At 39.0% G+C, this 24,828-nt stretch overlaps 3 protein-coding genes across 4 annotated transcripts; 1 reads left to right on the forward strand and 2 right to left on the reverse strand.

Moving 5' to 3' along the window:
* Positions 1–224: 224 nt before the first annotated feature.
* On the reverse strand, positions 225–11,786 carry syngr3a (synaptogyrin 3a). The gene is made up of 4 exons (XM_077558624.1): positions 11,564–11,786; positions 9,888–10,122; positions 9,498–9,643; positions 225–6,016 (listed from the first exon to the last, which is right to left on the reverse strand). Exons 1-4 carry the CDS (start codon positions 11,663–11,665, stop codon positions 5,804–5,806), a joined length of 696 nt encoding a protein of 231 aa, XP_077414750.1. The 5' UTR covers positions 11,666–11,786; the 3' UTR covers positions 225–5,803.
* Positions 11,787–13,012: 1,226 nt separating this feature from the next.
* On the reverse strand, positions 13,013–16,324 carry gfer (growth factor, augmenter of liver regeneration (ERV1 homolog, S. cerevisiae)). Of its 2 annotated transcripts, none has more exons than XM_077557786.1 (3): positions 15,920–16,324; positions 15,050–15,249; positions 13,013–13,775 (listed from the first exon to the last, which is right to left on the reverse strand). In XM_077557786.1, the coding sequence occupies exons 1-3, from the start codon at positions 16,127–16,129 to the stop codon at positions 13,613–13,615; spliced, it is 573 nt and encodes a 190-aa protein (XP_077413912.1). In that variant the 5' UTR covers positions 16,130–16,324; the 3' UTR covers positions 13,013–13,612. The 2 variants fall into 2 exon arrangements, with proteins under 2 accessions (XP_077413912.1, XP_077413911.1); XM_077557785.1 differs by having other exon boundaries at positions 15,896–16,324.
* Positions 16,325–18,275: 1,951 nt separating this feature from the next.
* drg2 (developmentally regulated GTP binding protein 2) lies at positions 18,276–22,913 on the forward strand. The gene is made up of 14 exons (XM_077559618.1): positions 18,276–18,428; positions 18,557–18,649; positions 18,889–19,046; positions 19,954–20,043; positions 20,127–20,187; positions 20,291–20,381; positions 20,469–20,541; positions 20,666–20,756; positions 20,831–20,928; positions 21,017–21,093; positions 21,165–21,253; positions 21,342–21,400; positions 21,487–21,540; positions 22,161–22,913. Exons 2-14 carry the CDS (start codon positions 18,586–18,588, stop codon positions 22,245–22,247), a joined length of 1,092 nt encoding a protein of 363 aa, XP_077415744.1. The 5' UTR covers positions 18,276–18,428; positions 18,557–18,585; the 3' UTR covers positions 22,248–22,913.
* The last annotated feature ends 1,915 nt before the right edge of the window (positions 22,914–24,828 follow it).

The following is a 24,828-nucleotide window of genomic DNA, read 5'->3' on the forward strand; positions in this document are numbered from 1 at the left end:
TTTTCTTTTTCTTTTTTGTTACACAGAAGAAGTCGAACACTGTCAAAACGAGAAGAAAAGAACAAAAAACTCAGACATATGAAAGGGCAGCACACTAAAATGAAAACTCACTTCGTTAGTTCATGGGCTTTTCATTTCCATCATCAATGTGACGGAGGGGGGGGGGGGGTGTAACATCCATGCAAAGAATTATATTGGAACCCTCACAATTAACAGCACCAGCGTTACTACATATCACTTTTATTATATCTCAGTCCAACAAAACTACAGCATGATCACAGATTTTAATTTTTGTGTCCATGACTCATTTAGGAGTGCTGAAAGTATTTCTGAATAAGAGTGCATTCTAGTTCATAATCATTTATCATGTATAGAGAGATTTTTTTTTTCTTTAAAAGGAGTACAGGACAAACCAAACCCTGGACATCATCACATACATTTTCCATGTACTTAAATAACATACAGAATTGTACAATCAAACAACACTAGAGCAGTGTACATGGGCCAGAGCACAAAACACAGAGAATGTTGGACTTATTTATTATTTTGTTTTTGTTATCTACCACACTGACGGACAGAAAAAGAACAACACAACCTGACCCGACCATCAGTCACACCCAGCCACACTTTATATTGCTCTACTGCTTCTACATTGGCTTCGAAAATGATTTCCTATGTGAGCATGGAAATGAACTGGAAAAGACTCACAAAGTTGGATAAATTCACCCAACATACCTCTGCGTATGTTGACATTTTATCAGCAAAACTGATATCAGTGGCTGTTTGAAAAGTATGGAAATCAATTTACCAATATTTATGCAATTGGTGGCCGGGGGTGTTTATTTCTTCAACTGCAGATGAGGGAGGCATTTATTTGGACATCTATCCATCCGTTCTCACGCAGTACTGCTTAATCTCACTAGGTTCAAGCCGTACACCCTGGAATGTTCGCCTGCCAATGGGAGGGTGTGTATTTTTAGAAAAACAATCAAAGTCTCTGTATAGTGAAATAATTTATGTCTTGTTATCAACCCTGCCAAATTCCTCTGGTTGCTGGAATATATCCTAGCAGGTTGTCACAGGGCCACAACAACGGGTCACTCGCTTTGTAGCAGCCATGGCATCATGAAGCCCATTCAGGTTCATGTCATTCATGTCTGACTTTTTAAAAAAAATTTTAGCTTGCTTTTCCACCTTATCCCGGTTACTTGTGCACACTCATGGCTGACAACGGTGCTCTCTAAATCCCCCTCCTGGCTCTTCCCTCTTTCTCTGGTTGACATTGGTGCGCTCCCGGCTGACAACGGTGCTCTCTAAATCCCCCTCCTGGCTCTTCCCTCTTTCTCTGGTTGGCATTGGTGCGCTCACGGCTGACAATGAGGCGCTCTAACGCGGCCACATGAGTGGACTATGCCAAGGGAAAATAATGGCATAATGACCTAGCTAATTGCATATTGCAATTGTGAGGGAAGAGTACTTATGCCCGAGCTCAAGTGTGTCACTAATAGGTACTGTTTGAGCCACACCCAAAACATCTGAAATGGTGAAAACAGTTTAATGATATATCTCCACAATTCAGTACTACGTAGTTCTCAGTCTTTGTTTTTGATAATTAACTTGAGACATGTGTAGTATATTTAGAAACAGATCTCTGAATCCACTTTAAACGGTCTTAACTCATTCACTGCCATTGACGGCTATAGGCGTAAAAAATTCATTTGAACTATTTCTATTAGTTTAACATTTTTCCCCCACTTTTGCTAACAAAAGTATGAAAACCTAGATTTTTTAATTGTACATTCAGAACAGATATAAAATGTGTGATTAATCGTGAGTTAACTATTGAAGTCATGTGATTAGTTACAATTTAAAAAAAATAATCTTGTGACTCCCCTCATTAAAAAAAAAAGGGGCGTCAGATGATTAAAAATTGTAATCGTAATTAATCGCATGACTTCAATAGTTAATCACAAATTTTATATCTCTTATAAATGTACAATATTTTTTTTTCTAGGTTTTCATAAAAAATTAAATCAAATGGAAAAAAATGTTAAACTAAGAGAAATAGTTCACATGAATTTTTATTTATCTATAGTCGTCAATGGCAGTGAATGAGTTAATATTTTTGTGACTTTTTTGTGTGCGTGTGTTGGCTCAATAAAGGCTGGGTACACTGTTATTAGAGGTCATTATATGAAGAAATACAGTAAAAACGTGCATCAGCATTTAGTTGGCAGTTATATTTGCTACACATAGTTTCAACATGAACAACCACCAGCACGTTTAGAAATGGACCTAAAATAGACTAGAGACATTTAGTTTTGTAGCTTTTATCTGTTTTAATCAATGATAGGAAATAATGCAAGTGAATTTTATGTCATATTTAAACAAAAATATACGTTCCACTTGCAGCTTCCTGGAAGTAGGAAACAGTGCAATTTAGTGAATGAAGGCCATTGATTTTCTCTCCATCTCTCAAACTGCCCCCTTGAGCATCTTTGACCTTACTTATTTAACTTCCAATTGTTTTCTTTCATTGGCACTCAATTGATGTGATTGTGACATCAGTGAGGTTAAAATTGAATAAAGAGTCAGCAAGCTGTGGCACTAAAAGACTCAATGGCCCATTTTTTTGTCGAGGAGCCTTACAGATAAGAAAACACTTTGAGCCAATTTCCTCCCGAAGCTTACGGTACACAGCACAGCAGTATCATGCAATTATTTGGATGGAGCGCATTCATACGCAATCTAACTATTACTAATGATTAGTAAAATGAGTGAAACAATAGAGGACGCTGCCAGCTGCATTCTTGGCTGTTGAATTTCACTTTACAGTGTTAGTTTCACACAACAATATCATGCACTTTCCCATTACTGTATGTTACTTTTAAAAGAGCCCTGGTTGTCCCTTTGCATCTGTACCAGCTGTGTTCAGCAGAGGGCGATGTTGCACGGGAGCAAATTCAGCGCAGGCAAGTTACACGCTAGTCTCGCAATAGCCAAATTGATTTGCGCTTCACTTGAGGGAGTTCTCCACAATATCAATCTTGCTCCGCGTTGATTTGCTCGGGAAAGGCGGGGCATGCTGTACAACACTTCGAGATGATTGGACGAAGCAAAATCGTGTTCACGCTTAACTAACTTTTGTTTCGACCAATCACGCCAAAGGTGGAAAATGTCGTCACCGACATGCGACTGTTGTGACTATCTGATATCATGGCGTTGAGTTTATGTTGTCGGTTTTGCAATGTTGATATGCGGATACAAGAGACTAATTCATCGGGAACAGAATTAAGTGCAGCGTCCACCGGTGTCGCCATGTTTGGTTTGTTTCTTCCCACGGCTTCAGCGCTCACAGCTGCATATCCCGCCCCCAAATACAATGTCGCTCTGTGATTGGTCGGTGGAAATCAATGGGAGCGGTACAAGATGGATTCTCGGGAGTTTGTGAACTCACGAATACCGCGAAAATACATCTTGCGAGAGCAAGGTTAGTTACACGCTAGTGTGGTAATAAAACTTAGATTTGGTCAAACATTTAGTGTAGCAATGTCCCTGCTCAGTCCTAAAACTTGTTCTTGAAAACAATTTTAACACAACACTTAACAACCACTTTACATTCAGACACTCAAGCATACAAACGTGGCTGTCACGATCACACTTTAGCGCTGATCCTCTCCCACTCACCATGGCAACAGAACGCCAAAGGATTAAACAAGGAGACGCTAGTTTAGCATGTGATCATGCGACATCCTCCCAGACAGCAGTAATGTGTTCAAAATGAAGAAAAGATTCTTAAGAACATAGGGCAGTTTGGCAGCTTCTAAAACGTAAACAGAAACGCACCTGACGTACAAAAGATTCTCCCTATTCACTCTAGAATCAGCCTAGGACGCCGTCACAAATGACACACCACCTCAATCAGGGAACAATATGTTGCATTTCACTGCTACATGCATGACAATAATAAATACTCATTTAAATATTGAACTGGATTCAGAATTCTACAAGTCAAATTTGCCTGAGGTTTGTTAGTACAATTCAAAGCTGAATCAAGTGTGTCATTTGAGGCAGAGCCTGCGATTGGTTGAAGGTGGATATACAGAAAGTGAACACACCTGTTATAATACTAATGGACTTTTTGCAAAAGATTATGTGACAGATAACCAGTGCTTTACAATTGAAAACAGGGGACTATATACAGGTACTCGTGCATGTCAATAATATATTTCAATATCATGGATCCCCCCCCCCAACTTCAACTCATTTTATACAGATTCATTAAACAGGTCAATCATTTAGATTCAAAAAAAATTTTTTTTTTGGGGGGGGGGGGGGGGCTATATGCGCCGTAATCACCAACATTATAAAACTGAAATCAGTACAATTTTCATGAAATGTGCTTTTTAAATTAAACTACTGAAAAAAATGCTTTCCAGTGGATCTAAAAAGTCTACACACCCCTGTTTTTGTTTTTGTGATATAAAAATTAGAACAATTATTTCTAACCTTTTGAGTGTATCTGGAATGTCATGGTGTTCAGAATTATCAAATCACAATGAAACTCATTTTAATGGGAGTCAGCACACATCAGCTACCATTTTAAGTATCTGATTAACCCCAAATTTAGTTGATGATCTAGTAGGCTTTTCCTGCCACCCTTTTTTTGCTTTCCTAAAGGTTTTGTGCCAACATTGACTGACATTTTGTACCGTTCATAATTTCTTAAAACTTGTCAAAGGCCCCCCAGTTCCATGCTGCCAACCTGCCACCACCATACTTCACTGTCAGTGTTTTTTTTTTTATGACTAACAATTTCAACCTTGTTTTTATGCGACAATCACACTGAGAGAGTTTTCTGTCAGTTAAGTTCAGATAAATGGTTTTGTCCCTTTTAATCCATATAAACCTAACATTTTAACAGATGTGTGTAGACTTTTTATATCCACTGTATATAATGTACAATAAGTAAATTAGAAATCAATGTTCACATCCTTAAAGACAACACTTGCTTGAAACATACAGTACACGAATAACTCTTTTTTTTTTCATTTGTACAGATTATAGGTCACATTAGTATTTTTCTTTTTCAAAATGTCATAGTGATTTTGGACCAGGATGTGATTTCACTTTCTATATACACCACAAAGAAGTCTACTTACACCACAGAACAGTATAGTACACATCAATCTGCATGAGGATGTGGGATATTGCACTTAGTCACAAAAACATTGTCGTCGTGATGATGATGATGATGTTCGGCATGTGTAAATCTACTCGGTTAAGTCACTGTCAGTACAGTATGGCACTTAAGTTGCTATCTCTACATTTGGAAACATGCAGATTCAATACACATGACCACTGTTTAACTGCAGCGAGAGAAGAAAACAAACTGAAAGGAAATCAATAAAAAAAAACATTCCCCAGAACAGTTTGGCATGTGAGGGAATAGCTTAAATTTCAAGTGAAGGTGCTTTTTGTCATGCTGCTTACAAGTTGATATCCTATTTGTGTGTGAATACTGCAGCATGACCTCATCTTCAATGGTTCCTCCTCTTGTTTTCTCTTGTTTTCAAATGATTCTTATCCTAATCTGCATGAAAGTGAGTGTAGAAAAGTGCAGACAAAGCTGGAATGTTCACGTAAACAACAAGAGGAGGAAACAAAAGAGCAGGATGCTTTTTTTTGTACCACCATTGAAAATTCAACCCACTTTGACTGCGAGTGGACCATGACATAGAACAATTAGATTTGACTTCCCCTCACCTCACCTTTTTTTTTTTCTCTCTTCTATGTAACATTTCTAGTAAATGGGAACCTGGTATGTGGGTGCTGCGTTGTTCTCTGTAAACGGAGGGTTTTGGTAGGTGTCTGTGGGCTCGGTGGTGGCCCCTCCCCCTGGCGAGTTGGAGGGGCACGGCTGGGTGGGAGCTGCGCCGTCCATGTGCTCTGAGGTGAACAGGGTCATGTCAGTGCCCAGCAGGTACTTCTGCACCGCACGCACTGTAAGACCAGCCTGGAAGCACAACCGGACGTTAACTGTGGTTTGGTCCTCCGGGCCAAGTGTTTACATTGTCAAGTGTCATTTGACCGTTTTTCATTCAAGTGAAATAAAAAAAATCCTACCCAAATCTAAAAGCTCCAGTTTGAGAGCAGCAGCCGTTGTTTTGTCCAAAAGCCGATTAAACTTGTATTAATTGTATATATTTTTTTTACATTTTACATACCACAGTGGTGCTTTGAGATACACGCTTAATTGGTTCAGCGAACACGCTTGTGACTCAAAAACGCTCAAAATTTTTTTCCCCCCTATTACGTTCCCACAAAAAACTAATATGTCTGTGTTTGTATTTTCTGAAAAGAGAAAATGTAACAGTGTAATAGTGTACTTTAGGAAAACACTGATAGCATACATGTAAATAGGGATGTCACGATCACATATATTTTTTATTATTATTTTTAATTATTTTTAGGGGCTAAAAAGCAACAAAAATAATTCGGATTTACACAGATTAGGGATGTTTGATACAATTTTTTTTTAGCCCGATAGCAGTACTCAACTCGAGTATAGTCACCAATACTAAGTATCGATACCACTAGTACTTTTGATACATACATTTCCCCCCCACAAAACAATGACAGTTAATTTTATAGAACAACTGTATCCCAGTATATGAAAATAATACCAATTTTCTGTTCTTCTAAATTTTAGTTTTTAGTGACGAGTATTGATACCTAAATTGAATTAAAGGGGAAATCAACCTTAAACATTTCTTTACAATAATATATGTGACATCACGAGTCTAAACATAACATTCTGATTAATATTACATTTGTGGAATATGAGTTATGAAGCCAAATGGGGCGGCCATTTTGCCACTTGCTGTTAAGATGTCATCACAGTTGCTCAGGGCTCAGGCAAAGACCAATCAGAGCTCACCTGTTTTCTGAAGCTGAGCTGTGATTGGTTGTCACCTGAGTCTACAGCAGTGACAAAATGGCCACCCCTCAAGATGGATAAAAACAGGTGGATTTTGCTGCTAAACTCATATACCAGTAACGTAATATTAACCAAAAATACCGTATTTAGACTAGTGGGGCTGCATAGAACATATATATATATATTATATATATATATATATTTATACTATGCAACACTGCAACACAGCCGTAAACACTGGAAGTAAACAAACTCAGTGGGGGATGAAAGAGGAATAATATTATTTTGTCCTCTTTGCGTGTTCCAAAAATGAAGATAGATTTAATGTAAGAAAAATACACCTTTGCAAAAATGATTTTTAATCAGTCAGAGATCTCTGGACAGATAACAGCCTCTAATTCATCACTTAAACAGGTGGGATTCAGAGCGTCAAATGTACTCTTCTACGTGTACAATAGCTTCTTATAGTTAAAAAGACCTCCTCCTTTTCATTTATAGACTAAACATATTCTTAGTACTTTTCCGTGAGCAGATGGCATAAACAAGGTCAGGTGTGGGTGTGTTTTGGGGACTGAATGTGTTATATAGTTGAAGGATTTTCCCCATAGCAAAATCTCACAAACAAGTTGCAAATAAAGTGTGTGTGTGTGTGTTATTTCAAAACAGATTCTGTTCTCAAGACCAAAATGTGCATGTGCAAATAAAGCAAGGAATTTTGGACCAATCAGTGTGTACCAGCCAAAGGTCAGACCATACCGAGTTCAACACCATCTGCTCTGCTAAGGACACAAAACATCTCGACAAGGTTAATATAAAGAATTGGAATGTTAATAATGTGTAACAATGGTTAATAAAATAAAATGAAGTATTAAAAATGTTATAATATCTATCAGGGAATGTTCTGGTAGTTGTCGTGGGAAGCTAATGTGATGCTAGCGTCATGTAACAATGATAATGACTGCAGTATGGAAATATTTTAAATTAAAGTGGAAAGCGGTCACTTGCAATGTGAGCAAATTGATCATTTCAAATGGCGGAAAGGATAGAGCTGTGTTTAACTGATGTGTTCCCCCCCAAAAAAATTAGGAATTTTTTTCAATTTGGTTTGGTCAAATTCAGGTGATTCGGACTCGGGTGCACAACAACGTCATTGGGACATCCCCATAGTATAAAAGGCTAACCAGCTATTCTGTGAAATGATTAATTTCAACTCTTCCCTTTAATAAAAATGTCAATTTATGTTGAGCAATTATGATTTTATAGCACTTTTATATTAAATATTTTTGCATTAAGTATAGTATCAGCCATTTTGGACCAGGCGGACCTCAAAGGTGGAATCAAGCCCTATGTCAAAAAAGCACTTCTTCAAAAGCAGTACAACCACGGAGGTGTGTTCTTTTAACTCATTCACTGCCGTTGACGTCTACAGACGTCAAAAATTCATTTGAACTATTTCTATTAGTTGACATTTTTTCTCTCCACTTTTGTTAATAAGAGTATAATAAACCTAAAAAAAAAGAAATTGTACATTTAGAACAGATATAAAATTTGTGATTAATCGTGACTTAACTAGTGAAGTCATGCGATTTATTACGAAATTTTTTAATCGCCTACGCCCCTCATTTTTAATCATCTTTTCTTCTTTAAAAAAAAAACTTGTATATTTTTTAATTTTAAATAATCATTTCTTTAAAAAAAAGAAAATATAAAAAATTAGGCGATTAAATCTTTTAATCATAATTAATCCCACGACTTCACTAGTTAACTCACGATTAATCACAATTTTTTTATCTGTTCTAAATGTACAATAAAAAAATCTAGGTTTTCATACTCTTGTTAACAAAAATGGGAAAAAATGTTAAATTAATAGAAATAGTTCAAATGAATTTTTGACGTCTATAGCCGTCAATGGCAGTGAATGAGTTAAACAGACATGATTTAATGCTGCAATTCATTGGTGTGTCTAATAGTGGAAGTCTAATATACAAACACAAACGAGAATAGACTTCTACTACTACTAAGAATGACTCAGCAAGATGCTGTAATATTAGTCGTATTTAATGGAGGATCAATAACATACAGGTATGTCTGTATGTTGAAATAGCCGTTGCTTCTTTGAACCTGAACTTGCTGGTTCAATTGTCATGTCATCAGCCTCTAGCATATACGGGGAGTCTGCTAACCAACCTGTTTTCCGGGTTTGTTCACATGACGTTCATGAGGGTAGTTGCGATGTTAATTTCGGTCTCCAGCAGAGGGTAATGTTCCCCCACATGGCGAGCTCCAGAGATTGAATCATTATTCCATTTAATTCTTATTCCAAGAACACAATATTAACCAGAGTTCTGTGTTTTCAGTAATGTGGCTTTAAAATTGTCTTTTATTTTTGTGTTTGACAGTAAACTTCAACCGGCAGTTGCAATAAACAGCTTAAATCTTTTTAATGGATTATTCAGTATTTGCCAAACTGCTGCTTATTGTGAAGTGAGATGAAACGAACCCACTGTCACCATGGAGCAAAAATGACCATAATTATAGTATGATTTCATTTTCTTACCCAAGTGATGATGGAGAAGAAAGAGAAGGCGATAGCAGCCCGAGCTGCGTCAGCGCCCTGGTTAAGGGGCAGCTCAGCGGTTGTTGTTCGAGACCACTGGTTGGCCAGGAAGCAGAAACTTACAAAGTACAAGAAGGCCCAGAAACCTGCCCGGAACACACACACACACACACACACACAGCTGCTTTGTAATGAGAGAAACACACGGTCCAGACTAGGGCTCATCAGCTGATGTTTCATCATAGAAACTAGAAAGGTTTCAATTCTCTCATCTTATCTCATGTTGTGTCGTTTATCAGAAACAAGGAAGTGGGACAGCTTTGAGCGCATGTGAAGGGGGAACCCCGAGCTATTTGAGACAGTACAAGTAAAGAGCGGCTGCGTCCTCACCTGAAAAGCCGATCTCAAGCATGACGGCCTTCTTGCGGTCTTTGACCGAGCTGATGGAAGAGAATTTGTAGTCGAGCAGCATGAAGAAGGAGCAGGCCAGAAGACCCACCAGGCCCACGAACACGCCATAATTGCACGCGTCGGCGTTCTTATTGAAGACGCAGTAGAGACGCTCGCTGCCTATGTTGACGTAGCCCTCGTTCACAATCGACGCGAACACCACCAGCGAGAAGATCTTGACAACAGGGACAGGAAATGAAAGACAAGGATTTTTATTTTTATTTTTACATTACCATTATTACCACCTCTGTAATTTACAAACTATTTCATCTGATCTAAATTCTTCTCTCCTTCGCAAGACAGACAGAAATTATTTAACATCTCTCTGTTGCAAGTGAACGTCTCGTTGCACGCGCTCAAACCAAAGACATTAACCTAATTTCCATCCTCTCTGTTACGACTGACCAGAGAGTTTGATGCTTCGCTTCCTTTCCAGAATCAAACTGTCCTCAGGCTTTGTGTGTGTGTGTATGTTGGAAAAGCATGAGCGATACAAGTTGCTATAACGGTTAATCGACTTTCCCTTCATGAGTATCAACAACTTTCTTTTATAAGTCTGTCTTTATTCTTCTCACACATTCACATACTGGTCACTTGAGTAACAGCGGATGGCAGAACAGGGCCATGTGACGCACCCACCCACATGGGGGTGTGGGTCATATGATGGCGGAAGGACACACAAAGCGAGAATGTCGGAGCCACAATCACGTGCGTGCTTCTAATCTGCTTAGATACACAGGTGGTTTGAGTGACTTGGTGCTTTTACAGCAAAGCAATGCCACCTGTAAATCACAAATATCGGTAATTAAAATTATTTCAATATTACTGGTTGTATAAAATAAAGAAAACTACACATATGTTGTATGTTTGCACTGTGTTTTTTATGTAATACAGAGACATGGATGATAGATAGATAGATAGATAGATAGCCCTGTCGTGTGTAATATTTACACCCATTTCACGCCGTTACGTCACAGACATTCCCAGTCCCACATCGGTCGTGTTGGTGGGAGGGAGAAGACCTTCTCTGTGTCACCCTGAAGTGACGCTTCCTTTCAAACGTCACGCCACTAGTACGCGAGTTTGTGGGCCTGCGTGCGTGCGCAGTGACGTTCACGGACCAATCACAGGTGGGATGACAGACGACGACGTTTAAGGCAAATCGGCAGCTAATTTTGCTGAACAATATGGCTTTGCGTGAAGACTATACAGTATATGATAATTGAGATCATTTAAAGGTTACAAATAACGAGGCTTAACGTGAATATGGATGCAATTGGCTCAATAAATGGCACGTTTACTGGATAAGAAAGGGGGGGGGGGGGCACTGAAAGGTTTGCATCTCGTGAACATCTGTAATAAGGCAAACGATCGAAGCTGGGCCTTGGTTTCATCCTCTGCATTTAACACACCCAGGAACAGCATTTATCACCCCTTTCTTACACTAAAGGTCGTCTTTTTGTTGTTGTTGTTTTTTTTAAACGATTGATATTTGTCGAAGGACCACGTCACGAGGCTCGGCAGCTACGATAACAGATCACCCACGCGCACAAATAGCAGTAGCGTAACTAATCATATATATATATATATATATATATATATTTTGAACATCTCACCCACGACAAGGCTCTGAGGATGGTCTGTGGCTGTTTGGCGAAGCTAATAGGGTCGATAGAGGACCCGGCGCGGCCCGCTCCGAACGATCCCACTCCGTCCATCTTCGCTGGTTCCGTGAACGCTCCTCAACGCTGGCTTGCACTCTCCTCTCTCCTCGCGGCTCCGGGGCACGCGCTGCCCAGCTCTGCTCTGCTGCAGGGACGCTCCTGCGTGCGCGCTCACAACTCTTGCAGCGGTCACGCGCGCTACAAGCGCGAGGGTTGCTTTCGCCGTCACTCGGAGCGCATTGGGATCAATACTGCACTGCCAAATCATGACTGTGGAATATTTAAATGCACACCTAATGGCTTTGACATTTAACACACGTATACACACAATTTGGAAGGAAAAATAGGCATTTATTTATTTCATTCAGGCAGTGGCCAAGGCAGAGCGTCCATTTGAGCTGAGGCCATGATGAAGCAAATGAAAGGAAACGGTTCTCTATCATTCAATGGATTAATCAAGCCAGGAATGAACTACTTGATCGTATGGCTTCCTCGAAATCTATTATAGGCTCCAAAGTCCACATTTTCATTTCCTGTAGGTGGATGGATCGATAGCCTATCTAACAGTGTAGATGTATAGCTCTTTCAAAATAACTTAAAATGCAGCCATTATTAGCTGTCTTGGTCTCATTAGACCACACAACATGGTCCCAGCAATCCAGGTGTTGGATTCTTGGCCACTGTGCTGTAGCTCACTTTCAGGGTATTGGCATTTTATAGCATCCGCCCTTTTTATAAAGAGCAACAGCTTTTTTTCCCCCCACTTCTTCAGAAAGTTAATTGCCACGACGGGCCATTTTGAACTTTCAGTTATCAGTATGAGAGCGGTAATATGAAATTTAACTCACTATAACATCTTGTATCCAGAATGACCTGACTGAGGAGTTTTTCGAGATACAAGCCTGTTGCCATTGTTTACGAGTTATGAGTATGAGGTAGTGGCAGCAAACCCCACAACAATCAGCAGATAGTGAACAACCCCCCCCCCCCCCCACACACACACACACAAAATCTAAACTAATTAGATAAAAACGCCACACAGCTTTGCCTTCTGTATACGATATTAATAATACGTATACGAATTAGTGTACGTATTCACAAATTTGTGAACGCTTAAGTGTGGTGGGATTACTGTACTAGAGTCTTGTATCCTTACACAGGTAGCATGTACGTGTCCCCCTTTTAGAGTCTATTAATAGCTTAGGCGTATACACATCCACACAGACAGATGACATATCGCAGTTGACCTTTGAAGTCTTTTGGCTTGTAGCTACTGTAAATTGTCATGATCAATCAATATTTCTTAACATTTCATATTCCCATACAAAAATGTTGTGGATGTTATTTGATGGTCTCACAATGCAGAATGACATCAAACCGCTTGATAAAATAACACACACATAAACTTTAATGTTTAATTTGTTGCAATGAGAACAAACACACAGCGTGGATGTCCAGACTCAATAGTGTCCTGTCACAGCGTGACAAATGTTTCAGTATTAGGGTTGATCCACAACATAGTTTGTTTGTGCCCTTAAAGATGGATGGGGGTCTTAAGTTTTCACTCAGAAACAAACACTTCATAAACACTGGACGTATACACGTGAAATCCTTCTCAATCAACACCGCTGGGCTTTTGTTAATGTGTGGTGGTCATTTTGTCATCAACCACCACCACCACCACCACCACCACCCAGCCTGTATTTTGCCATTTTGTTGTGTTTTGCCATATGAGGGACGTTTCTGGGCGGAAAGACAATCACACGACGGGGGGCGTGTCGCTGAAGGCAGGCGCAATGTTGACGAGAAGAGTGGGGGAGTTGAGCCAAGGGAGGAGTCCGTTTTGAATTGTTTGTTTACAAACACAAACAGTCAAAACTTAAGACTCCACCTTTAATTCTATTGATGGGAATGACAATCCATGAAAAATGCATTAATTTGCTGTCACATGATGTTCCAAAGCAGGCAGCATCCTCCACACTCAAAAGTTCTATGAGAGTTTCAATCGCAGGAGCCGTCTTTCCATCCATCCTTCCACCTCTCATCAACTCGAGAGCAATCGAACTCAGCCTTGCCCAGACGCACATTGATGTTGTTATGGAGTCGACAGAGCCACTGGGACAGAGCATGACGGCTCCTGGTGTCCGGCTGATTGGTTTTTAATCTGCGGGGAGGAAAGATACAAGATACAGTATTTTCTCAAATTGGCTAACATCGATGATTATTAATTGCAGTTACTGTTTTTGTCTTCTAAGAAAAGTGGAGGCCTATAATGGAAATTTGACTTTTTAATTACATGTATGCAAGGAGTTGGGTCTGCAGTGCCTGCCTACCCATCGAGTGTGAAACTGTACAACTAAGTAAATCTTTTGTTTCCCAAAAAATGTTGAGTTGTTCAAAATTTGGTCACGAACTAGTATATTTACATAATACTGCCACCACAACAAGTTTCTACACCCATGATTTGGCAGCAATGCTAACACCTTATATCCTTAGTACTCTCTACAGTTGAGTAAATCCATAAGGAAATACAATACACCAGAGAGCCCCGAACCCCTTTTTATTTAATTCCCACCATGTAAAGTTGTGTTGTGTTGCTAAACATTGATTGGAGCGCTGTAGTCTCAACGAGTTTAACTCATTCACTGCCATTGACGGCTATAGACGTCAAAAATGTATTTAATTAATTTCTTTTAGTTCAATTTTTTTTCACTTTTGCTAACAAGAGTATGAAAACCTAGACTTTTTTTTATTGTAAATTTAGAACAGATATAAAATTTGTGATTAATCGTTAGTTAACTAGTGAAGTCATGTGATTAGTTACAATTAAAACATTGTAATCGCCTGACGCCCCTAATTAAAAAAAAGGGGCATCAGACAATTACATTTTTTAATCGTAATGAATCGCATGACTTCAATAGTTGACTCACAATTAATCACAAATTTTATATCTGTTATAAATGTACAAAAACATTTTTTTTGGTTTTCTTTAAAAATTAAATGATTTTTTTTAAACTAATAGAAATAGTTCACATTAATTTTTTATGTCTATAGTCATCAATGGCAGTGAATGAGTTAATATACCAGTAGTTAACGAAAACTAGCAAAATAAAAAAAATTAGGAAAAAAACAACCCCAAAAAACATTATTATTTAATAAAAATAAAAACTAGATTGTTTTTAGTTGTTTTGGAATTCAAGTTTACTTACACAATACATAGTGAGCATTTTTTTCTTGCACTCCACAAATACTCCATATACTGTACATAAAAAAAAACTAATACTAAAACTCAAAACAGTATTTTTGAAAAAAAAAAAAAAAAGGAAATAAAAACAAACAAACCATTACCTATTACAAGTAATTAAAATTAAAATTAAAAACAAAAACAAAAGTCAAAACAAAGTTAAAAACTATAATGAGAAATCCATAGCGTCATACCTGTTCCTAAGGTCTTCTGCACATTCATCACAGGGGAAGAATTTGGAGAAGAGGTTAATGAACTGGCCCATCTCTTGCTGCTGGCTGACAGAAGGTTGATCAGGATAATATGCAGCCATGGTGTGCAGAAAGGACCAGGTGTTACGTCCCAACTCTTGCCTGTCCAGCGGACACTCGGGCTCTTGCTCAGCTTGGGACTCCTGAAACGGATTAAAAAGTTGATTGAACAATGATGTGCTGAACAGCAGGATTTGCTTTCAGTTGTTTTGTGGGAGTTAGTTGTAGTCTGCCTTCAACTAAAAGTTTTATAGTTTGAAAACCAGCTGTACTCGCCTAGCTTTAGTCACATGATACTGTAGTAAAAAGCAAGCCCAGAAATAGGCAATAATAATTTCAAAACAAACTCCTTTGGAGAGCTTGATTGGAAAGAAGAGAAGAAGGCTTAATGGTCAGAAGAGCTGACAACTTACAAGAAAAAGAAAGCTAAATTTAAGAGACACTATTGGCACCTACTATTGACTACTAGTATTGACCCATTAGATGCCACAGGATGGCAGCCAAGTACTGTTTTTGACTAAATGAGACTCCTCAACTCACTTCAACATAGCTCCTTCCTTCCACGTGATATTTTCTAAATTAAGTTCCACAACTCAAGATTGGACAATCTTGTTGAAGAGAAGCGCATAGTTCCCCAATAATTATAACTACTACATTCACCGTAACGGTGAGTTTTTATTAATAATGTGGTTTTATTCACGTCAATGCCGTTTCCGTGAAACCGGTCCTTAGCGCAAAACAAAAAAGAAAAGGTTGACGACCCGCCGAACGCTGTTCTAAAACACTTGCCAATCTGCATTGATCTCGTGTCACCTGCACAGCAGTTGTCGTCTGCTGCTTTTGTATCTTCAACCATGATTTAAAGTCCGTGCAAGCGCGGCATGGCTTCTTTTTCACTCCATTTGGCTGCTGCTCCCCACTGGAGTTGTCCTCATTAGTTCTGCCGGCCACCGCAAAAGGAAAACCGTCAAAAGCAGGTGAGTTGGAAGCTGCTGAGCCTTTCTGAAATGAAGACGCAGACATGATTGTCCTCCGACCCGCTAAATTAAAGTAGTTATTTGTTGACTGGTTGTCAGTCTGCAAAATGATCCATGTTTTTAAAGTAATATTCTTAGTAGTGAGCCAAAATGCGTAATCTGCATGCTTCCCCGTATGATGTAAGTCCTGTAGCCTACTTGTCTGTATGTCTTTGACGGAAACGAGTGTCCAGAAAGTGTTTACGGCTTTCCGGGTGTGACGACATAACGGGGCGCAGTTAACATGTGTAACGTTGGTAAACACTACCACCTAGCGACGGTGCATCGAAATTAAATCAATCACGTAAATGTAGATCATGGTGGCTCCCTTGTAGCAGTAGTGAGATCAGGGTGACAAAGGCCTTCCCTGCCGGCCTTTAAGGAGACGCACTGATTTACATTTACAACCCAATTTTATTTTATTTTTTATTTTATTTCGAACATGTATATAAAGAAAAAACAAGTGCATGTGGAAAGACAAAATATATAAAAAAACATATAAAACAAAACTGCAAACACAACATTCAAGAAACAAAAGCAACATGAGAAAGTTCCACAGTGTTTCACCCAGTCATGAGCTACACATACATGTTCGAAAAGGAATAGGAAGAAGCATAAACTTATCAGGTCCTACTTCTTTTAACATACGTTACACAATAAATAGTAGGTATGTATAGCAAACAAAAAAACAAAAAACTGATAGTATACAGCTAATATATCTTGATTATTAATAACAAACAAAGGTTATTATAGTAATTATTAATAGGGAACACATTGAACAGTGTGCCTTGTGTATATATTGTCATATTTTTTCCCCTTATCAATAGCAACAATACTAATAATAATACAATAGTAATAATAACATCAATCAATGTTGCTTTCCATTGAAAAACACTTCTTCTTCCCTATACTTTTCAAAAATGTTGATTTTATATTTCCTTTTGAACGGGTTTATTTTTGGACATTGTTGTAAATCAGTATTCAGCCTGTTCCAAATTTACACTCCACATACAGATGTACAGAAACTCTTCAGTGTTCCATTCAAACCATAACCTCCCTGTCTCTCCGAAAACATATTTTCAACATTGCCCGGGAGTAAATTATGTCTAGCTTTATACATCAATTGTACAGTATTGAATTCCACAAGATCAAAGAATTTTACAGTTTTAGATTGTTGAAACAGTGTATTGGTGTGGTGGAGATATCCTAAATTATGGATCGCTCTTATAGCTCTTTTTTTGCAACAGAAACAGAGGTTGCAATGATGTCTTGTAAGTGTTTTCCCAAACTTCTGAACAATAATTTAATTATGGTAATATTAGAGAGCAGTACAGAATGTGTAATAATTTCTGGTTGAGAAAATGTTGGACTTTTGTCAGAATGGAAATGCTGTTAGAGAGTTTGGATCCAATATATTGAATGTGTGGTTTCCATCAGATTTTATTATCAACAATTACACCCAGGAATTTAATCTCATTTACTCTTTCTATATCTACACCTTCAATTTGCAATCTTGCGCAGTTCCCTATTTTATCATGACTAAACACAACTAATTTCATCTTGTTTAAATTTATTGACAACTTGTTTTTATCAAACCATGTTTTTACTTTCTTAAATTTGGAGGTAATTGTATCCAAAATAAACTGTATTTTCTCACCAGAAACTAAAATAGTTGTGTCATCTGCAAATAACACAAACTTCAATACATGAGACACGTTGCACGAATCATTAATATACAATATAAACAGTTTTGGCCCCAACACTGACCCCTGAAGGACACCACATACCATATCCAGACATTTTGATTTAAATTCCCCCAACTCCACAAACTGTTGTCTTTCTTGTAAATAAATTTGTTCCATTACGTTAAAATGAATGCAGCCTCAGACAAAAGTCTACTCTCGTCATTATGTTCTTCTTCGCGTAACAAATTAAGAACACATTAGTTAATGAAATTATAATATATATATATATACATATATATATATATATATATATATATATATATATATATATATATATATATATATATATATATATATATATATTTTTTTACAATAAACCTTTTACGCATTTTTTTCAACATTTTACGTCGTTTCACTTTCCCCACACAAGATGGCAGTATTGTACTTTAAGTCCACGGAGGCCAATGCCGTTGCAAACGAAGAAGTATTGCCCCCCCAGTTGCACTAGGCTGCCAGGAATTTGGCCATCGGGAGCATGCCGAGCAGTGGAGCTTATGTTAAAGTGTAAACGTGTATTATTGCAGCCTTTTAAGCTGTATGCGGATCCTCGTTAAAACAAGTGTGGGTTTGAGTTATCATCCTTTGAAAATTTGTTTTCCAACTGTTACAATCTTCTTGCGTAGCATTTTAGCGGTTTGGCTAACCTCTCTGCATTGACACGTTTTGTATGGGTTTTCTTCATTTGACAGAGCAACTTCAGTCCAGCTAAACTGACAATATGGGGATTCTGGAGAAAATCTCCGAAATAGAGAGAGAAATTTCTCGGACGCAGAAAAACAAAGGTAACGTGGGAGCAAGTGGCGGGGTTACTGCTAGCATAATGGAAGAACTTTGGAGTGTTTTATGGCAATTGTATGTCACTGTTAAACCTGACTTGAAAACAATAAAATAATGTTGCTATGTGCTATTTAATCAAAGTGACAACTTTAACAATTAGTTGTAGCCTTGTCGTTGCACCAACAAGTGAGGTTGATGACACTTGACTTGGCCTGCAGAGTGATTTCCTTCCTTTCTTCCACAGCCACTGAGTACCATCTGGGCTTGCTGAAGGCCAAATTAGCAAAATACAGGTCTCAGTTGCTGGAGCCCAAGTCGGCAGGAGCCAAAGGCGAAGGCTTCGATGTTATGAAATCTGGAGATGCACGTGTTGCTCTTATTGGGTTCCCATCAGTGGGTAAGGTATGTCTTCCTATTTTGCTGATGGAGTTGTGGTCCCGTAATGAAAACCTGAACACTGGTGAGAATTGTTTTCCCACTCTAATAATAAAGCTTCAATATCTGTGTAAATGTGCCGAAGTTTGTATACAGCTCATTTACATTCGTAGTCCCTTTTGAGTGAAACCAACAGGATGCTCAAGAAAAGTTTGTGTTTATGAATAATTAACAACCTGAAAACCCCCAACATTTTTTCATCACAATTGCAAGACATAATGCCATTGTCAATAGGGGTGGGAATCTTTGAATGTTTCACGATTCAATTCGATTCAGATTTGTGGGTGTGCAATTCGATTCAGAATCAATTTTCGATTAAGGACAGTTTTTGATTCAAATTGATTTGATTGACAGATTTTTGCTTCAATTTATAGATGTTCAAGCAATCGTAATGATCTGCTCCAGTCGGACTCGCTAACGCTAATTAGCGCACAACTCGCGGCACTTTTATCACTCAAAAGAACGGCTCCACACTGCAAAAGAACAACTTTTATTGGAATAACTTGATCGTGACTTTTCCCTTCTAGTCTCTAATGTGGCTACAACTTAACACTGCCCCTAAGTGGCCAAATCGGGTACAACATGAACAACGCTCCCAATAAAGGCGCACACAGACAAAGGGAAGACAGTATAAAATAATTTAAATAAAAAAAGATTTCGGGACATTTGAAATCGATTCTGAATCGTACTAAATGAGAATCGCGATTCTTATGAGAATCTATTTTTTGGCACACCGCTAATTATCAAATATCGGTACTCTGTATTGGCAAGTACTTAAATATAAGTGCTCAATCTGCTCATAAGACTATTTCTAAAAATTATCAAAAAGAAGATTTCATGTGTTAAATATTGGGACCACTTTTGTGTGCCGCAGTCAACTTTCCTCAGCTTGATGACGTCAACTGCCAGTGAAGCCGCCTCCTACGAGTTCACCACCCTCACTTGCATACCAGGTGTCATTGAGGTACACTCATTCACATCATTACACAGCCAATGTGTTATCATGGCTCTTGTTCCACTCATACTTGCATGTTTTTCTACATTTAGTACAAAGGGGCCAACATCCAGTTGCTGGATTTGCCCGGAATCATCGAGGGTGCCGCTCAAGGTACTCAACGACTCGATCATGTCTGCTGAGTGAGCAGCTGTAATCCATTTCATCAGACTGTCCCAGTGTTGATGATTATTGCACGATTGTCATACACTGACAGGTAAGGGAAGAGGTCGTCAGGTCATCGCCGTCGCCAGGACAGCGGACGTTGTCATCATGATGCTGGATGCCACCAAAGGCGACGTCCAGAGGTTACTGCTGCAAAGTGTTTGTTTTTTGTGTGCACATCTGTGTGTCAGGACCCGATTACAGCTGTGGCAATTGTCCTTTTTCTCTAGGGTACTTTTAGAAAAAGAGTTGGAGTCAGTGGGAATTAGGCTGAACAGGGAAAAACCCAATATATATTTCAAGGTATGCTGTTTTTCTGGATTGTATAACCTGGAAAGCATTCAACTTTAGATTGTCCACTCTTCTGTATTCAAATTGACAAACGTAATGTGTTCTATTATTTTTTCCCTCCCCGTTGTCTGTGCAGCAAAAGAAAGGCGGTGGCCTCTCTTACAACTCCACAGTACCTCTCACCCACTGCTCGGAGAAGCTCGTTCAGCTCATCCTTCACGAGTACAGTATCCTTCACAAGCAGGAACGCAGTGCAGCAAATGAGCGTTTGATGTTGTTATTTTCTTTGACCGGCCACCAGAAATCTTTAACGCTGAAGTCCTCTTCAGGGAGGACAGCACGCCGGACGAGTTCATTGACGTCCTCGTCGGGAACCGAGTTTACATGCCTTGTCTATATGTCAGTTGTTGTTTTTTTTTTTAAGACTCATTTTGAGTGGCCTTGTGTTTTTTTCATGTATGCCTATTGGTGTCTGTGCGTCAACCAGGTGTACAATAAAGTGGATCAAATCTCTATTGAGGAGGTGGACCGCCTAGCTCGCAGACCTCACAGCGTTGTAATAAGGTCCGCCAATTTTATTTGCTGCTCTTGTATGTGTGGGTTTAGTGGTTTACTGACTGCTGTTCGTTTACTAGTTGTGGGATGAAACTCAACCTGGATTACCTTCTCGAGACCCTGTGGGAATACTTGGCTTTGATTTGCATTTTCACCAAGAAAAGAGGAGGTACTGTGTCCAACACATTGCCGCCTGGCTTCTAAATCTTTTCTGCATTCATTTTCATCAAGCCGTGTTGTTTTTCTCACCCAATCAGAGCGCCCGGACTTCACGGACGCCATCATCATGAGAAGAGGAGCAAATGTAGAACATGTGGTCAGTAGTAGATTCCCAGCAGATGTGCCGCGGAGAGCCACTCGTTGGGGTTACTTGAGGCCATCATTGCATATGTTTGTTTGCAGTGCCATCGCATCCACAGAACCTTAGCGAACCAGTTTAAGTACGCGCTGGTTTGGGTGAGTATTTACACAGCACTCCAGTGTGTTTGACTCAGGGGGCGGCCATTTGGCTATATTTCGGGAAGGTTAACAATCAATTCATGGTTATATTTTTAACTCTTTGACTGCCAGACGTTTTCAGAAAAGGGATGCCGTGGGTGCCAGCCGATTTAAGCATTTTGACTGATCTTTTGACTGATCTTTCAAGGTCCACAGAAAATTATGTGTTTGGACTATGGAAACACACATACTACCAAATGAAAGATTGAACTCTCATCTTTCATCAGAAAAAAAAGTTTGTTTCTACCTTATTCCGTTTTTCAGTAATCAACAATAGAAAATGGTTAGTTTCACCTCTGTTTTGAAACAAACGTCTTTTAACGTCTTTGGCACTCCGCCATAGGATTTTACTAAACGTTATTTAACGTTTTTGGCAGTCAAAGAGTTAACAATCAATTCATTGTTATATTTTTAAATGGGGAGAATCTCTGATTCTAATGACATGAATTAATGACCTATCAATATTGATGCACTTTGAAATACTTGCTAGCTAATCGAATCACTTTTAACGTTAATTAGATCAACGTGAAGCTGTTTTAAAGAAGTTACCCAGAATAAAGTGTTGCGCCTGTTTGCAGGGCACCAGCACAAAGTACAGTCCTCAGAGGGTGGGCCTGACGCACGTCATGGAGCACGAGGATGTCATTCAGATCGTCAAGAAGTAAAACGTCCGTCGCTCATTTTGGAGACACTGCAAGAGCTGTCACTGGCATTAAAGTGGACGGAGAAGGTGGACTTATACTGGTCTGCAATGGAAATGCACCCACAAATCTCTTTATACTCTATTAGTTTTAACAACAAAAAAAATTACAAAGCAGGTCTGAGTTGGGCTGAAGTTGATTCATTTTCCTTTTATTTCTACGACTAAATTCATTGAAGAAGAGAGACGTTAGGAAGAAAGAATAAAGTCCATAACTTTAAAACCAAAAAGTGCTTGATTGCTTTATGCTTGAAATATCTCACATTTGTTTATTACTTGCTGCCTTAGACCTCACAATGCAGCAGGTAAGGGCCTCTCACCTTTGAACCCCTTCCCCCACGCTTCCTCTCCCTTCATCCCAACCACACAGCTGCTTGCCTTTTTTTTTCCTTCTCAAAACTCCCAGCCAATGTACACACACACACACACACACACACACACACAGGTTTGTTTTACTATCTTTGCTATCTTTATCTTTGTGGGGCCACCTCATAGACATAATGCATTTCCTGATCCCAACCATCAAAAATGATTACCTACCCCTAATCCTTACCCTAACCCAATTCAAACCTTAACTCTAAAACTAAGTCTTGACCCTCAAAAAGAGGTGAGTCCCAGCAAAATGGCCCCACATGGAGGGGTGGGCCCCACAACTCTGTGAAATCCCAGAATGTTGGCCCCACTATGTGATGCAAACAAGACCACACACACACGAGCCCACATGCACAATGGCAGCATTAAAAATTGAGCAGCATCTCTTGGATGAAGAGGAAGAGAAGCGGGGATACACTTTGCCAAAGGGAGAGGGGCTTTACGAGTCCCCTCTGCCTTCTTTCAAGATTTATCTAATGAAAGATGTCTTCAATATGCGTAATAGTAGGGAGCCATGCAGCAAGCGCTTTGGAATAACCTGAGTGGGAAGAGAGGAATGATAGAGGGATGACTGCTGGAGGAAGATGAGAAATAGGTACAGTGGACTGAGTAGAGCAGACACTTGATGCTACTTGTGTGTGTGTGTTGGCAGTGGACTCGGGTCACAGTTTTGTCTCAGTGTGTAAAGTTGATATCAGGAAGTACTTTTTGGTTAAAATGACAAAACATTTTGTCTGTATAGCCCAGGGGTGGCCAAATTCAGTCCTCGAGAGCACCTATCCAGCCTGTTTTCCATGTTTCTCTCCACTAACACACCTGATTCATGATCAGGATCGTTGTCAGGCTTCTGCAAAGCTTGCTGATGAGCTGATCACTAGAATCAGCTGCGCTGAAGGAGGAAGACATGGAAAACAGGCTGGATAGTGGCTCTCGAGGACCGAACTTGGCCACCCCTGGTATAGCCTGTTGTATGTAGTCTGTTATGAACTAATGTAATGAAAGTGTGGTCTGTTACATCCTTCAATCCGGCCCACTGAGCATTTCTATTAAGCCGTGTAATATGCATTCATGTACTGTTTTCTCCAAAAATTGGTTATTTGAAATGTTTCATTCATTTTTCCTTTAATACACTATCCTGTTAATTGTAATTAATTTATTATAAAATATTTTTGGGTGTATTTGTTTTGTTGCATTTGATAAATATAATAAATGAATTATGTTTTTTTTTTTTTAAACTAATCAAATTGACCTTTAAAAAAGAAAAGAAAAAGTAAATACAAATGCAATCTGTTTTTATATATTTTTTTATTAAAAAAAAAAAAATCTTCTATACTGTATCCAACTCTACTAATGATCGGGCCTATCTGCCCCTTTTGTAAAATCAGAACAAGTTTGTGTCATGTTTATTTTCAGTCTTGTTTACTCCCTGTCATGTTTCCTTGTGTTTTCCCCTTGTCTTGTCATTTCCTGTTTTATTGTGAAAAGTCTGACTCCTCTCGTTTCTGGTCACTTGCCCTTCCTCGTGTGGTGTCTGTGTCAACCCTGATTGTGTCCACCTTTCCCCATTACCCTCATGTGTCATCCAATCAGTGCCCTCAGCCAGGTGTGTCTTGTCATGTCATTAGTGTTGGTGTATTTAGTCGGTTGTCTCCCCCCTGTCTGTGTCGGTTCATTTTTGCTGTTGCAACTGTCGTAAGTCTTTCGCCACGTCACGCTGACCTCTTCGCCTGATCAGGATCCATGTCATGTTGTTAGTCTCGCCTTAGTTGTTTTGTCATGTTTAGCTTCATGTTTTGTTAGTTCAGTTTATTTTGTATTTTGAAGTTAGGTTTTTTTTTGGATTAGATATTAAAACGTCTTTTTGGACTGCACCTCTGCCTCCTTGCCCTGCCTTCCCGCATCTGGGTCCTAAAGCCCCCAACTTACTGACAGTTTGCCCAACCCACCTGTACTAATCATAAACGATTAGTATACTAGTCTTTGAGTGATATCAACCACATAATATACATAACGTTTCTCTCGAGCTTTAGCACAATTTTTTTTCATCAGTAAAACAATTTTGTGCAACAATTTCAGACCACAAGACCATCGAGCCACTGTACACATACTGGAAAAGCGAGGCAGCTTTATTTCTATAGCATATTTCATACACAAGGCAAATCAATGTGCTTCAC

This window comes from Vanacampus margaritifer, chromosome 2 (genome assembly GCF_051991255.1).
Source record: "Vanacampus margaritifer isolate UIUO_Vmar chromosome 2, RoL_Vmar_1.0, whole genome shotgun sequence".
NCBI lineage: Eukaryota > Metazoa > Chordata > Actinopteri > Syngnathiformes > Syngnathidae > Vanacampus > Vanacampus margaritifer.

Bases quoted from the DNA above. Each gene is read 5' to 3' on its own strand.
- syngr3a (XM_077558624.1), bottom strand. From the start codon at position 11,665: ATGGACGGAGTGGGATCGTTCGGAGCGGGCCGCGCCGGGTCCTCTATC. The intron at 9,644-9,887 runs GTGAGGACGCAG...TGTTCCGGGCAG, and splicing joins GCTTGAGATCGGCTTTTCAG to GTTTCTGGGCCTTCTTGTAC. The intron at 6,017-9,497 runs GTAAGAAAATGA...TTGTGCTTCCAG, and splicing joins TCTTCTCCATCATCACTTGG to GCTGGTCTTACAGTGCGTGC.
- gfer (XM_077557785.1), bottom strand. From the start codon at position 16,129: ATGTCTGCGTCTTCATTTCAGAAAGGCTCAGCAGCTTCCAACTCACCT. The intron at 15,250-15,895 runs GCAAGTGTTTTA...AATCCGTTTCAG, and splicing joins CACGAGATCAATGCAGATTG to GAGTCCCAAGCTGAGCAAGA. The intron at 13,776-15,049 runs GTATGACGCTAT...TCCTCCCCGCAG, and splicing joins GCAGAAGACCTTAGGAACAG to ATTAAAAACCAATCAGCCGG.
- drg2 (XM_077559618.1), top strand. From the start codon at position 18,586: ATGGGGATTCTGGAGAAAATCTCCGAAATAGAGAGAGAAATTTCTCGG. The intron at 20,044-20,126 runs GTACACTCATTC...TTCTACATTTAG, and splicing joins GCATACCAGGTGTCATTGAG to TACAAAGGGGCCAACATCCA. The intron at 21,254-21,341 runs GTACTGTGTCCA...TCACCCAATCAG, and splicing joins TTTCACCAAGAAAAGAGGAG to AGCGCCCGGACTTCACGGAC.